Source organism: Scatophagus argus, chromosome 16 (assembly GCF_020382885.2).
Source record: "Scatophagus argus isolate fScaArg1 chromosome 16, fScaArg1.pri, whole genome shotgun sequence".
Lineage (NCBI taxonomy): Eukaryota > Metazoa > Chordata > Actinopteri > Scatophagidae > Scatophagus > Scatophagus argus.
Window position 1 is genome coordinate 3,728,956 of NC_058508.1, and position 14,543 is coordinate 3,743,498.

General features: G+C 40.2%; 2 protein-coding genes across 2 annotated transcripts; one reads left to right on the top strand and one right to left on the bottom strand.

Annotated features, from left to right (window-relative positions):
- The first annotated feature begins 765 nt into the window (after positions 1-765).
- On the top strand, positions 766-7,889 carry si:dkey-283b1.7 (von Willebrand factor C domain-containing protein 2-like). Its single transcript, XM_046415733.1, has 3 exons — positions 766-1,787; positions 3,649-3,778; positions 6,351-7,889. The coding sequence occupies exons 1-3, from the start codon at positions 1,269-1,271 to the stop codon at positions 6,590-6,592; spliced, it is 891 nt and encodes a 296-aa protein (XP_046271689.1). The 5' UTR covers positions 766-1,268; the 3' UTR covers positions 6,593-7,889.
- A 1,738-nt stretch (positions 7,890-9,627) lies between these two features.
- rpl23 (ribosomal protein L23) lies at positions 9,628-14,074 on the bottom strand. Its single transcript, XM_046415756.1, has 5 exons — positions 13,976-14,074; positions 12,710-12,793; positions 12,156-12,284; positions 10,649-10,762; positions 9,628-9,758 (listed from the first exon to the last, which is right to left on the bottom strand). The coding sequence occupies exons 1-5, from the start codon at positions 13,986-13,988 to the stop codon at positions 9,676-9,678; spliced, it is 423 nt and encodes a 140-aa protein (XP_046271712.1). The 5' UTR covers positions 13,989-14,074; the 3' UTR covers positions 9,628-9,675.
- Between the last annotated feature and the right edge of the window lie 469 nt (positions 14,075-14,543).

Below are 14,543 nucleotides of genomic sequence, written 5' to 3' on the forward strand. Positions count from 1 at the left end.
CCCCGAGGGTCCGAGACTGTGAGATAATTTCCTTTGCTTTATCCAGATTTGATGGTAATAGTTGTGTGTGGAGCCTCACACAAAACATTAAAAAATAATAAAAGTAATATTAAGGAAGATGTAGTCTGAAGAAACAAGATGAAGCCTTGGTGTGCTTTGTTGACAGGGTTTTACCTCCTCCTGGTCCTGAGCTGTTAGAGACAATTTGTAGTTATCACAACAGACCTAGTGATTAAGCCATTTTGTTGGGTGATATATTCTGCCACAAATAATTGTAATGACATTGTAGTCTTAAAACCATTTTATGCCTCTGATATGATGATAATATAATAGCATAATAATACACCTTTTGAAAAATGTGAAAAAAAATTACAATATCCTAAATAGTTAAAACTAAAATAAATCCACACGATCAGAACAATAAAGAAAATGTGAAAGCGCTCAGGTGCAGTCCTCTAACAGTAGGGAAAACCCTGCTAGTTATTCTGGCATCACGCTGTCAACAGGCATCATCAAACCAAACAATCTGATTCCTGTTACTTCTAACTTACATCTGATCGGCCTTCCAAGAGCACTACCTGTTCTCATTAGAGCTGCCACGAGCAGTCAAATCATTCATGGAGTTGGTTAGCGAACATTAATTGATGATCCACAGACAGTCTGTTGACATGTGACAGTAGGAAAAGCAGGAGTGTAAGTGGTGACTGAATTCCATTTTGCTGCTGTGTGTTAATCACATCATCTGCATCTTATAGTGACTTGTTGTGCATTATCTTTTTTTTTTTTTTTTTTTTTTGACCAAACAGATTTTGTCAGATTTGGTACATTTAGTAGTTAGAGCCAAGATTTCTGTGTGGACAGAATTCACTCACACATGCAGCACCGGGTGTGTAGTTCATTTGCATCTTCTTCAACTTCCTGTTAACTCTCTGCACACATGGGAGCTCAGCTTCACACCGCAGCACAGTCCTCCTCTCTTAAACCTTAAGCTTAGAGCTTATTTCACGTGCCTTGTATCTTTTCTGGCACTGCCATACACCCCTAACACCTTGTGTTTTTGTTTGCTTTTATTGATCAACTTGATCCTAGAATAGAACAGAATCCCTTTTTAGTCTTTTAATGCATTATTGTGTCTAATTTGTGCAAATAATCTGACCTCGGCCATTTTCTTCATCTCTTCAGAACACATTTAGAGTTGAGTATCGTATTTCACGCGTTTGGCTCAGATCTGGACTCATTCGGTGACACCTGGCTGACTCCGTGTGAGCATGAATGGACTCCTGGCCGTCATTCCAGCGACACTCCGGACTGACGCGCATGTATCTTCGTCAGCTGCGCCTCTGACGGTGGGTGGAGGAGCTCACCGGAGCGCAGCAGCGCAGCTCACACACAGATTAGTGTTGGTCACCATGAGCCACCGGCAACGCGCGCTCAGCTGCCTCTCCATCGCGCTCGTCCTGCTGCTGTGGCGCGTGGCGGAGCTCGCGGTAGCGGCCGAGTACTCCTCCAAAACCGACTTGGACTACGAGTTCGGGGACTACCGGGGGAAGTGGTGCATCGACGACCACGGTTTTGTTTACGGCATCGGAGAGGTTTATTACCCGAGCCCCACGGCGTGTCCGTGCACGTGCACCGTGGACGGTCCCGTGTGCGTCCGACCCAAGTGTCCCCGCATCCACCCCCGGTGCACGCGGATCAGATATAAGGGATGCTGTCCGGTGTGCGAGGCTATGGCCAGGGTCTGCGTCTACGGGGGCAAAACGTACCGGCTCCTTGAGGAGTTCAGGGTGAGAAAGATCCAAACTTGTACCCTCTCCCTCCCTCCACTGTCCCATCCACAAGCTCACACAGCTCCGGAAGGAGGCAGCTGCTCAGCGATCTGCCTTACTTTACCACATTTATCACTTGCCCTGCCTTTAATAAAATGATTAGTTCTCTTGGAGTTGGCTCATATGAGTCACTGTGCTATGCATGTATTTTTCGTCTCTTGGAAGCTTAAAGGTGACTGGTACCTATTAGTGATCAGGTATTATTATGTATATGGGCTATGGAAAATAGAAAGTCTGCACAGTATCATTGCTGGAATACTTCCATGTCTCATGTGGGTGCCATCAGACTGCAAGCAGCTTCTGTATATTTTGCCTGTAAACAAACTGGCTCCAGGTTTCATGTGTGTCAGTTTATGGTAGATTTATTATATTTTAATAGTTTTATGAGGAAATACGAAGCACATGTACAAATAATGAAAATTAATTTAGTAATTTAACACTGGACTTTCCACTTGACAGGGCCGCAGGATCATGTAAATAATACATTATCTCATGAAATGCATCTCCATGAAATGCTTCACATGTGAAATGATTTACTGATTATCCAGCCTTAACATTGTAGCCTATAGCTCAAAGGTATTTCTCAATAAAAAGCTGAAGTCAAAATGTTCAGATTAACAACAAAACAAATGACTATAAAGACAGACGAAATTAGCAACTAGCTAGTGAAGCTCAATTTGCTCAGGAGCTGGTGGAAACCAAAGCAGAGCTAAAAGGAGAGTGAACGCTTACTTTTGTGGACACACACGTGATTCCAAATGAAACACTGTTAATAGGCATAGTGTTTAATCATCAGTTCTGCAGTTCCCCTCAGTTCGATGGGATGGTTTACAGTCTTTGAGTTCATTAGTTTGGTTTCCAGCTGTACTGCTCTGCTTCAGTCCTGCTACTAGCATCAGCTTCATTTCAGCTTATTTTTACATTACACTACCAAACAACAGACTCACACAAAATACCGGATGGCCCAGAAAGTGGAATATCTAGCTGCTAGACAGTTGGGCTGACTGTACAAATAAATCCTAAAGCTGCTCTGCGCCTGTTGGATGTGTAAATTGGCAACTAAATTAAAGAGTTTGGTTTAGACCTGCTCTAATTGGAAGGTGTCAAGAGATAACCGTTGTTGTGATTTGGCGTTATGTAAGTATATTGAACTGAATTGGATTAAATTGTTGTTGTTTACACCAATAGGCAAATCAGAACATATAGACATGATCATGTGCACCATCTACAGACAAAGACAGTAATGGCTTCTGAGATTGTGACACATTTTTACATTTTTTAATAGCCAGAATCAGGTACTAATCATGTGTACATCAGCACGTTCAAACTGCTGCTGTTATTTTCCTTTCCTCTAGGTGGCATGCACAGAGCTGATCGAATGGTAACCTGCTCAAACTAAGAGTGTGCAACTGATTTAAAAGTCAGTTCTATTAGCTGCTTAATAAACAATAGTAATATAAATGACGCTATTTTTGTTTGTGCTGTTGCATCATTGGGTCAACAAACAGCTTCCATGCTGACATGCAGCCATGTGCTCAATGGGGAGTGAGCAGAGGGAGGGCAGGCATTGACTGTGTTTTACATAACCGATGGAGTATTAGACAAAGTGCATCAGTCCAGTCCAATAACACCAGAGACAGGTCAGCTGTCACTGTGTGTTTGTCGGACACTGACTGCCTACACATGTGCACATAGTGCGAAGCTTCAGGCACATTCTGTGTGACAGTCCAGTGAGATTGAGCCTACTGAGCATCTCTGCCATGGTTTCATTTGTTTATTGTGATAAAAGTCGATGATCGTAATCGTTTGTGTGTTCCAGCTGTCGAGGTGCGAGAGATGTCGCTGCGAGGCCAACAGAGAGGTGTACTGCAGCATTTCGGACTGTCCTGCCCCTCACTGCGTCAACCCCACCTATGAACCCAACCACTGCTGCCCCATCTGTAAGACTGGTAAGAGTCAGTCAGTACTGGATTTCCACCCGTGAGCTTTCTCTTGGTGAGTTCAACAATTTGGTAACATGACACAGAGTCTCTCTAAAATTAATTTCAGGATGTCCCTGAGATTTGTTGAGGATAATTAATGCATTTGGTCATTCATATTAACTCATGCGCCACTCTCAATCCACAGTCTCCAACCACACCGAGACCATTTAAACCATATAATAAATATATTGTGATGAAAGTTACTAAACTCAGAAACGCCCCCAAGAGGATGAACTCTCTCCATTGTGGACATTCAACAAACCTTTTGGATCCCATTCATAATCTGAGTGGGATATTGCAGAGCAGAGCACATTTATGGTGACAAGGGTGTAAATCACTTTGATTTCAGCAAATTATTAAAAACACATCAGTGTGTCACACCATATCACTGGGTCACATGTTCCTTCATTACCATAAACACAAACGCTGTAGATTATTTTGACTCAGTCCCACTTAGACCATCCTGCTGCCACAAGACACCAAATGTGGATTAATCCGCAGCTAAAAATAGACCCTAACAAATGCAATATTTTCTCTTGTTTGAGAAAGCTTTGATTTAAAAAACTACAGAGTCCAGCTCTTTTAGGAAATCACTAAGCGTTTTTTTTAAGAATGAAACTATATAAGTATGTGATGTACATTTTCAATAGGAAACAGAGAGCGTAGTGCTACGTAACACAGGCAGGGAAGGAAAGTCAAAAAATATTGTTGGTAGGTTTTGATCTGGTCACTGGTTTTGCTGACAGTAGGAAAAGCATAATATCTCTAAAAGAAGATTACAATTATAGTATAGTACGAGTTCTGAGAGAAAGCCTTGTTATTTCAGAGAAGAATATTAGTCACATAAGTATAGGCTTTGCCCTCTAAGATTATCTCTCGTTTGATAAGGGCTAAGCTTCTTTGAATCACATTTAAAATGTACTAAATTATAATTAAATGTCTTATATTGATAGTAATATAAACAGCAGCTAATTAGACAGACACCCACATGTCTAATAGTAGGAAAAAGGGTTTCCCACTCACAGCCTTTTAACTAGCAACATTTCATCCATGTACAAGTCAGGAGCTGTCATATCCCATCTCAGTGCCCCGCTCCTTAATACACACACACACGCACACACACACGCTTAAGTTCACGGCCAGTGCACGTGTTGTCCACATCATCAGAAGGCTGTCAATGTAACAGTGTGTGTTCACCATGCAGCTCTCAGAAGCAGCACTGGTTATGTCACCTCACACACCCTGCAGCTTACAGAGTCATCACTGTTATGTCATATGCTTTGACTGTCACTGGCATTTAAGTCCCTTTCTAACATTGGTGGGGATTATTATTATCATTATGTACGTGTGTTTGAGAGTGTGTCACACAAATAGCAGCAGGGATAGTAATGCCTTATGTGTTCTTTTCTGTACAATCAAATGGAAAGCCAAAGCAGCTAAACAATCAAAATCATTGTTTAATTGACTCACATGAACATGTTATCTGCTTCCCCCGGTGCCTTGCTGCTCGATGGCAGTTGTAGTTAATTTGTAGTTTCTATTTTTCCTGCCCTTCTGCTGGACAGACAGTGGGACAGATGGTTTGGTTTGTTGCGTCACTGCTTTTCTTCCTGCTGCTGCCAAATTATCTCACGTCAACCGTGTTTTATCGAGCACAGTTGAGTCTGGCATCAGATGAACTGTACTTCCTGTTTGCCTGCTGACTGGCGTTGGTAATTGTTTAGCAGGTAGCTGCCAAATAAAGGAACCTCCATCTGTGAACAGGAGATGCAAAAGATATCAAAGGCAGGTTGTTTACATTTTTGCGTGCATGGTATTCAGTATGACAAGCCCCAAGAACTGCTTTACTAAAAATATCATATATATTACAAGAACACGTCGAAGGGAAAAAGAAATGGTTTAATTGGACCTTACATAAAAGTCGGTATTTGTAGCTTTTCCTATGTATTGCTTGCGTCATATTGCCAACTTATATTAATATAATACAGACATCAATGAAGCTATTTCATCACCATAACTTGAAGTGTAGAGTATTATTTAAATTCAAGGATAATTAATTAATCTACCCAAATTAAGTTACCAAATATTTTAACTCTTTTTTTTTTTTTTAAAAAAAAAGAAAATAAACAACAACATTTCGTAGGTTTATGTACAGATTAAACAAAACGGTTTTAGAGGTGCTGGTAGATGGAAAGTTTCCACAGAGTCATGCTAGCTGTTTCCCCTTGTTTACATCTTTATGCTAAGCCAAGCTAACTGGCTGCTGCCATTAGCTTCATATTTACCATACAGACATGATTGTGACATCAATTTGCTTTTCTAATGGCAAATGAACATATTTCTCAAAATGTTGAACTCTTCAAAAATCTAAGCAAGACATTGCAAGAAAGCTCTTTAAATTGAATTTGGAAACCAGACTCTCTGGCATGATACCAAAAACGTGTATAGGCTTGTGTTTGCCCAGCAAGACTCAAAATACTGCTTGAAAGGATTTTGTGTGAGCGGGTTAGCCCTGTCACTGTCTTTCCTGTCTCTCTAGGTCCCAACTGCTTTGCTGGGAACAGGGTGATCCCAGCAGGGGAGCGTGTAAACACCGATGAGCAGACAGTATGCTACTGCACCTACAGGGACGGGACGTGGCACACCCATCCCCAGGCCACCTGCGAGCAGCGCCCCCAGCCCAGCCTCATCCCCAGTGCCCGCACCGAGCCCCCCGAGGACGAGAACAGAAGGAGGAGAGGGGGGAGTCCATTTATTCCCAGACTAGATGTGATACCATGAAGAGGAGTGTCAAATAAGAGTCTCCTGTCATAGATGCAGGGTCACTTTGCAGGTGTTAAACTCTGTTTGTATCTGTTAGAATAAGGAAATCTAAGCTGAGCTTAAGTATAGCATTACTCAGCCTGCATATTTATTTTTAACATAACAAATTAGATTATTTCAGAACAGCTCTGCCTTGAAGAATGAAGGATTATCCACAGGATGGTTGGTGTTAAGGGTGAAAAAGGAACTGGAGGGTGAAACTGCAAAAATGAACTAGAAAAATAAAATAATTAGTTGGTGATTAGTTAGTGTTGTTGCACTTGCCAAACTTTCCGTTCTCGCTCAGCACACGATGCAGTTATGTCAATGCTGTCAGGTTTACTTTTGATAATGTTGAATAATTTTTGAAACAATGGGTCCTGATTTCAGACAGAGGCAGTCATGACCATCAAATTTACCAACATTAAATAAAATTAGATAAGATTTTACCATCTGTAGGTATCAAGCTAAACATGACCATCAACATTTGCACCATGAGTTGGTAAAAACGCTGTCTGCAGCTGACTTTTCATCTTTCCAGCTGTGGTAAAAAGGGTTTTTACTATGCACGACCACATACATGATATGCTAAAACGCTAAGGCAAAAAGCTAACTTCTTCAACAACTATCCACATAGAAGAACATAAATAAATTATTATGTTGTATTGTGCTTATTAGTATTGTCAGTGTGAAAAATGAGAAATGTAAGAATCTTCTGTAACTTTAGTTGTGTGTGCCTACATGAAGTTCTATCTTGGGAAACAATGGCTGCTGGAGTTTAAACTTTCCCAGTCAAAAGATCAAGGACAGAGCTGCTAACGTTAGCTTAAACTCAACAACAGGAACATGCCACACAGTGGACTTACTATGGACATGAACAGAGGTTTTTGTTATTTTTTATACATATTCTTTTAACAAAATAAACTTTGTTGTTCTTTGGCCTTGGAAGCTGGACATTCATGTCCAGTCACTACACAAGCATAGATACCGTATTTTCTGGACTATAAGCCGCTACTTTTTTCCCCTGCCTTGAACTCTGCGGCCTAAACAACGATGCAGCTAATCTATAGATTTTTACGGGCTAACGGCCCGGTGATGCGATGAGGAAAACGCTAGTCATTTTGGGTGTCATGCACATACCGCCATCATGAAAAACACTCGAAAAAATGCATATGATGCAGCTTTTAACTTAAAAGCAATCAAACTGGCTGTCCAAGAAGGAAATAGAGCTGCTGCACGTAAGCTTGGCGTAAATGAATCAATGGTGAGACGTTGGAGACGGCAGCGTGAAGAACTGACGTAATGCAAAAAAACGACAAAAGCTTTCAGAGGTTATAAAAGGAGATGGCCCGAACTTGAAAACGTATGTCATGTTACATGGGGACACCTGCGGCTTATAGTCAAGTGCGGCCTATATATGTACAAATATTGATTATTTTTGTTTGTTTTAATTTGGTGGGTTCGGTTTATAGGTGCGTTCTATAGTCCAGAAAATACGGTAACAATCTTGTTGGCCAGACATGTTAATAGTTGCTTTAAATAAACAGACATATTGGTTTTAATTCGTTCTTTACACTTTTGCTGTGGTGTTTATAATTTTTTATTTATTTATTTTTTGACAACAAAAAATCATCAAAAACCAAAAAATACCAGAACACCACACTGCAGACTCTTTAAAGAGTAATTAAATCCCAGAATCAATCAGTAACCCTGCTAAATGCCTATTTAAATTGATTTTCAACAGAAAGTGGTTAAGGGGTTTAGTCATCCTATAAATGCTGAGTATTCTTCTGGAGCCTCTCACACACTGCATTCAGCTCAGTGACAAATTGAGAAGGGCAGTTTTTTTGACCACCTTTGTACAAATATTCACTCAATACTGTAAAGGGACAGTTTCAGTACATTTCTTACACACATGGGCAAAATCTACAATCTACCTACCTAATCACTTGATACTTCTTTACCCCATAAAGCTTTGGGGAATATGGATGGAGTCAAAGAGTGCCAGGTTATGTGATGTGAATGGAAAGGTGATATACAGTAAGGGGCAGAGGGGAAACAGGGGTTGGGGGCAGGTGGCAGCCTGGTTTCACTTCACAGACCTTCTAGTTCCTGTCTGTGAGCAGAGGAAGGCCAGACAGTGATGTGATTGACTGTATCAGCGGAAAAACAGAAGAGTCATACATTACCTGCACTTACACAATATGCAGTACATATGTAATATTAACAATACACTTTGGCCGAATTCATGCTGACAAATATGGTATAATGGGGCTTTTTTGTGACCAGGGTTCCAGCAGTGAGGCCAAAGAGTCAAAGTGAAATGCTCTACTGGATGGTATTTAACAGTACTCAGGTTAATAACCCTTAACATATGTGGGTTGTCTTATTGTTATTCAAGTGTTTTCCTGACACCCTCATTTTTAAATGTGTGCTGTGTTGTTATCTTATCTGTAACAATGTTCTACTGCTACTGTGAGTATTATGAAAAATAATGTTGTGAAATAAAGCTTTCACAGATGATCACACCACACAGGTTTCAATACGCCCTCTAATGGTAGATCTGAGGACATGCATCAACAGGATGCAACAAAGCCCTGGTTCAAAGAAGGCTTTTGGAGTTTGGCCTATTCAAACAGGAAAACTGGACCAGCTCTAGAAGATACACTTTAATGACTGTTAAAAGGGGTCATGTTCATTTTTCACTTGGCCTGGAACCAATATATACAACTGCAAAACTGTGCTGAAATCAACCTTTAACAAATACCGAAACATCTAAACTTTGAAGTGAAACAATTAAAGGAATACTTTTACATTCCAAAACCAAACAAGATGATCATCTTGCAAATGGTATTTTATCAAATATCAATTACTTAGGGGAATTATAATCATAAATGCTGCCAAAATAGTATCAGATAAATGCAAAATATCAGCAGTTCATATTTTAACATTGAACTACATTCCCTGTGAAATGTCATCTACATACGTGGAAATTAAACGCCAAGACATGAGGCTTGATTACCAACAATTTTTATTGAAAACAAAGAGGTGCAGGGTCCAGCTCAAGCTATGCTGCCGGCATTGGAGGCAATCCTGGGCCAAAGGTCAGCACACTCTTTGGCCACTGGGCCTGTGATGGCTGAACCTGCAAACAAAAAGGAAAGGAAAAGCAGTTTGAACACTGAATGCTTTGTTAAATGAAGGACAAAAGGGCAGCTGAACTTGACATTGTAACACAATATTAATGCAAATGGGGAAAAAAGTAAAATATGTCATGTTGACTTGAAAAACTGCTGATATTTGTTAAATTTATGGTTTGTTTTGATGTTGATGTACACCCACAATCTTAAGTTTGTGCATACTGTAAATACTGTAAATGACAATAGAACAGATTAACAAAGGCTTCATAGCCTCTGGTTGTGCTGGTTACAGCTGTCTCATCACTGATTGAGATCAGTCAGCCACAGTATGTCGCTGCCATCTCACCCACAGTGATGAGCTCAATATTCCCTTCTACGACAACTCACCCAGCCACTGAGCAGACAAAGCAAGTGCTTTTTGAAGGGGGGGGGGGCTCTTCTATTAAGCTATCACCTATTTTAGCACCCTAAGGGGACAATTAGGATTGTTGCTATATATAAGCAAATGTCCTGCCAGTCAAATATACTGTGAGGGTACAAAACTTTGGATTAACATCTGTTATTAAGACAGTGGTAATCAATGAGAAACTTTTTCACACAGAGACACTTTTCTGTCTCACAGTCAAAAATGACAGAACAGCTAAAGCAGCCATACTATACAGTCACAGTACATGATCACTCCATTGAAAATCCCAAGAAAAGACTAAATTATAGAAAGCTTTAAAGTGGCTAAAGTCAAATATCTACCAGGCTGCTTTGGACTGAGCTGGACATCAGTACACATAAATACAAAAGCTAGGCTATTATTTCCTGTTTAAATGACCCTGCTGTCAAGACACAACTGTACAGTGACCATGACATAAAGAATGCTGGTGGATACATGCATTTAACCCACCTTTCATTTCTCCTTTGTTGTTTACTATGACACCTGCATTGTCTTCAAAGTAGAGAAACACGCCATCTTTTCGCCGATACGACTTCCGCTGCCGGATCACCACCGCAGGATGCACTGTGGACAAAAGCAATGCGGTTAACTCAAGATGAGATAAAGCCAGAGCATACCAAGGTTGTCCAAAGCATCTAAATTTCAATACCATAACTTGTCCATATTAAACAGTATCAAAGTTAAACAAAGAAAGATCTTCAATCACATTTTAACCCCAGGCTACAAAGATAACATTTCAAAATTGCTGCATGAACTTCTGTACCAGCACAGCATGCAGGTTGTTGAATGGTTGTGGGGAGGGAGGTCCTGTTTTGAGTGCCTAGGATTTTTTTTTTTTTTTTTTTTTACTGTGGTACTGAAAGAGGTACAGACTAACTCCTGTACTGTAAAGGAACTTAAGTCTGGTATGACAACCTAACACAGACCTGTGTTAACCAATATCTTAAATTGGTTGGAAGACAGATGTGGTCAGCACAATGACTGGGAGAACACATTATTTCACTTTAATGCAAGTGTAAATGACCCTGTCATCTTAAAACTCAGCTCATGTAGTTAAAAACCAGTGCAAGACACCCACTAAATGTCACATTTTTTCACAAGATATTACCACATCTTAATTCAACTGCCTTTTTTGCTTCACCACCATATGTGTATGTTTCCAATAGTAGAACTTATCCATTACAGTGTAAATGCTTCTAGATGTAAATACAGACACCTGAAAAACTGTGCTTCATTAGAGCTGACTCACTCTGTTCAAAGTGCCTTTAGACACTGAAGATAATGCAGAAACATAGTGCAGAAATGCACCCAATACCTCTGTCCTGCACAAGCACAAAATCACCTCAGTGGTTCATGGTGGTAACTCTGATATCACAGAGCGATGCACACAAATTAGGTGTTTTCATTTTCAACAGAGCCAGAGCATTATCATGTTGACTTCATAGCCTCTGGTTGTGCTGGTTACAGCTGTCTCATCACTGATTGAGATCAGTCAGCCACAGTATGTCGCTGCCATCTCACCCACAGTGATGAGCTCAATATTCCCTTCTACGACAACTCACCCAGCCACTGAGCAGACAAAGCAAGTGCTTTTTGAAGGGGGGGGGGGGTCTCTTTTATTGACTTATCACATGTGCCAACACTCTGCAGAAACACTGAGGGTTGCTGCTATAGTGAAGCAAATGTCCTGTCAGTCAAAGAAACACTTGAGCTACTTTGACTGAGGAAAGATCAACTCTGAATGTTATTCAGCACACACCTGAAAGCCTATTCAACTCTGCAGTCACAATACATTAGCACAGAGCTTAAAAAGGAATAAATTACAGAAAACATCTACATCACCTCAAGTCAAATACCTACCATAAGCTACAGGTCAGTATACACAAATCTTCTGGTGTAAATGATCCTGATACTAAGGCACAACTGTACAGTGAGTATATGATAGATTGACACTCACCCTTCTTCCTGAGCTCTGGCTTGCCTTTCTTGACTGTGGCCATGACCATGTCACCCACTCCTGCAGAAGGCAGACGGTTCAGACGCCCCTTGATGCCCTTCACAGAGATGATGTACAGGTTCTTGGCACCTGAAGGATGGGGACAACTCCAGCATGAGCAAGGGGACAATGTGGGAGAAGACACCATGATGTATTTCCATCTTAGAAAGAACTGTCTCAAATCAGTCACTCACTTTGCTTAATTCACACAAGAACCTACAGGAAGGTTATGAGCCAGACTATTCACAGTCAAGGAGCTTCCTAGAGTCTCCATTAGCTGACTGGCACAAGGTGGAAAGTGATCTTCTCGTTCAACTCACAGCAAGAAAGTAATTTACCAAAATGTCAAACTACCACCATCAGGAAATGGTGCTTTCCACACTAATCCTGCAAGACTGTTAACATGCGGATTAAACATTTGTCATGATTACTTTCCTTTAACTCTGGACTACATACCACTTGTAAAAAACTTCTTTGAATATATGTGCCATTACAGTAGGTTAAATGAAGCATACCTGTGTTGTCAGCACAGTTGATGACCGCTCCCACTGGGAGACCCAGTGAGATGCGGAACTTGGCTCCAGATGAACCACCACGTCCTACAAGACAACAAAAACACACAATTGAAACAATCAGATACCTGTGCTTCTTCCAAAATAACCCACTTGTGATGAGAGAAGGGAGATCAATTAGAGATAATGTTGGTATACAAGTTACAGCCACTTTAGTGGCTTACACCAAGGTACTGGAGCCCAAACACCCCTGGCTGACCAACAACTGCAGCCATTCAAACACATAATGGAGCAGACCCCACACAGTTTGTATAACACATCACTAACTTCATTTCAGACTTTAAACATCAATGCTGACAAAAACCCGTAAATCTCAAACAGACTTCATGAGCGAAGAATAACTTCATCTCACAAAAGAACAAATTCAAAGATTACCAAATGCAAACAACACTTTTAGCTGTATTTAAAATTTAGCCGACAAAAACACGCTGGCATTTCCTTAAGAATTAAATCTCATACTGAAATTGTTACAAAAATACATGAATCCGTCAGCAGGACTGAAGACACATGAGAACTAAGCGAAAAACGTTTTCTATATATGGGTAACTGACCCTAACATGAGCTGTACAACAATATATGATAGATTTTTGGTTGTTCCAGAGCCTAAACAAATCACTTAACATTTCCTAATCTAAGGACATACGAAGTAACATTACTTAGTAATACTGGATTACGTATTATGTGACAGCCATTATTAATTAGAACCTTGTTATTTGCAAAGTGTTACTGCTGCCGCGTATTCACAAATGAAATCCACTCCAATTTCAGGATAAGCACGATTCACACTAACGTTAATCTATGTGTCTTGCCGGCTCTGCCTAGCTTTAGCTTTTGCTAGCGCGGATCTATTCCACCTAGCTGAGACAAACCGTAGCCTGGTACCATACATTTGATTTAATTACTGGCACACCATTAGGCACAACACAATTAAATCTGTCTTACATTTACGACGAGCAGAAAATTCATCTTTTCGGCCTCTGACTTTACTTGCTTCATGCCTACATGGCGCTGACAGCGAAATATGGCTTCCGCCACATAGCCAGCAAAAGTGCTATCGTTCTTTCATTACATAAAATTTCAACATATGTTAAAACTAATAGCATAGAAATGTTGTCTTCCACAATATAGCAAACACAAGCAACATTGTAAGATCTGCCAGGGCTCAAAAAACAGCAGATGAATGTGGATTTCACAAGGTGGTTTTCATACCTCTCTTAGACATTGCTGCAGTAGGGAAAGAGGAAGGTGGAGAAAGGAATTGTGGGATATAAAGTTGAACAGAACTTCATCCGGGTCACGGCGTGGAGCAACACTGCATTCAGGGCCTGTCGGAAGACTTGAAATTCCGCTTTAGCGTTTACCGTACTTATCTGTCGCAGCTTTTATTATTATTATTATTATTTTATTTTTTTTTTTTTAATGATAATTTTTTTTATGTTGCTCACTCATACTCGTAAATTTCTTAATGGTATATTTTACTTTTTACATTACTTGTTAACGAAAACAAAAACAATTACACAATGTATCAATTCAATAGAAATAAAATAAAACCTGTTAAAATGATCAGAGCTCTTTTAATTTTTCATGCGTGGACATCACCCTGGGGTTTCTTGTTAATGATATATTTTTCTAAATAAAGTTGAGAAAGATGAAGGAGAAATGATCACATTAAGGACTGCTGCTTGTCAAGCTGAGGAAGAAAACTTCAAGTCTCAAATTTGCAGTCATCACAGTTTAAAAAAACTAAACAAAACAAATCAAAAAAAAATTGAACATG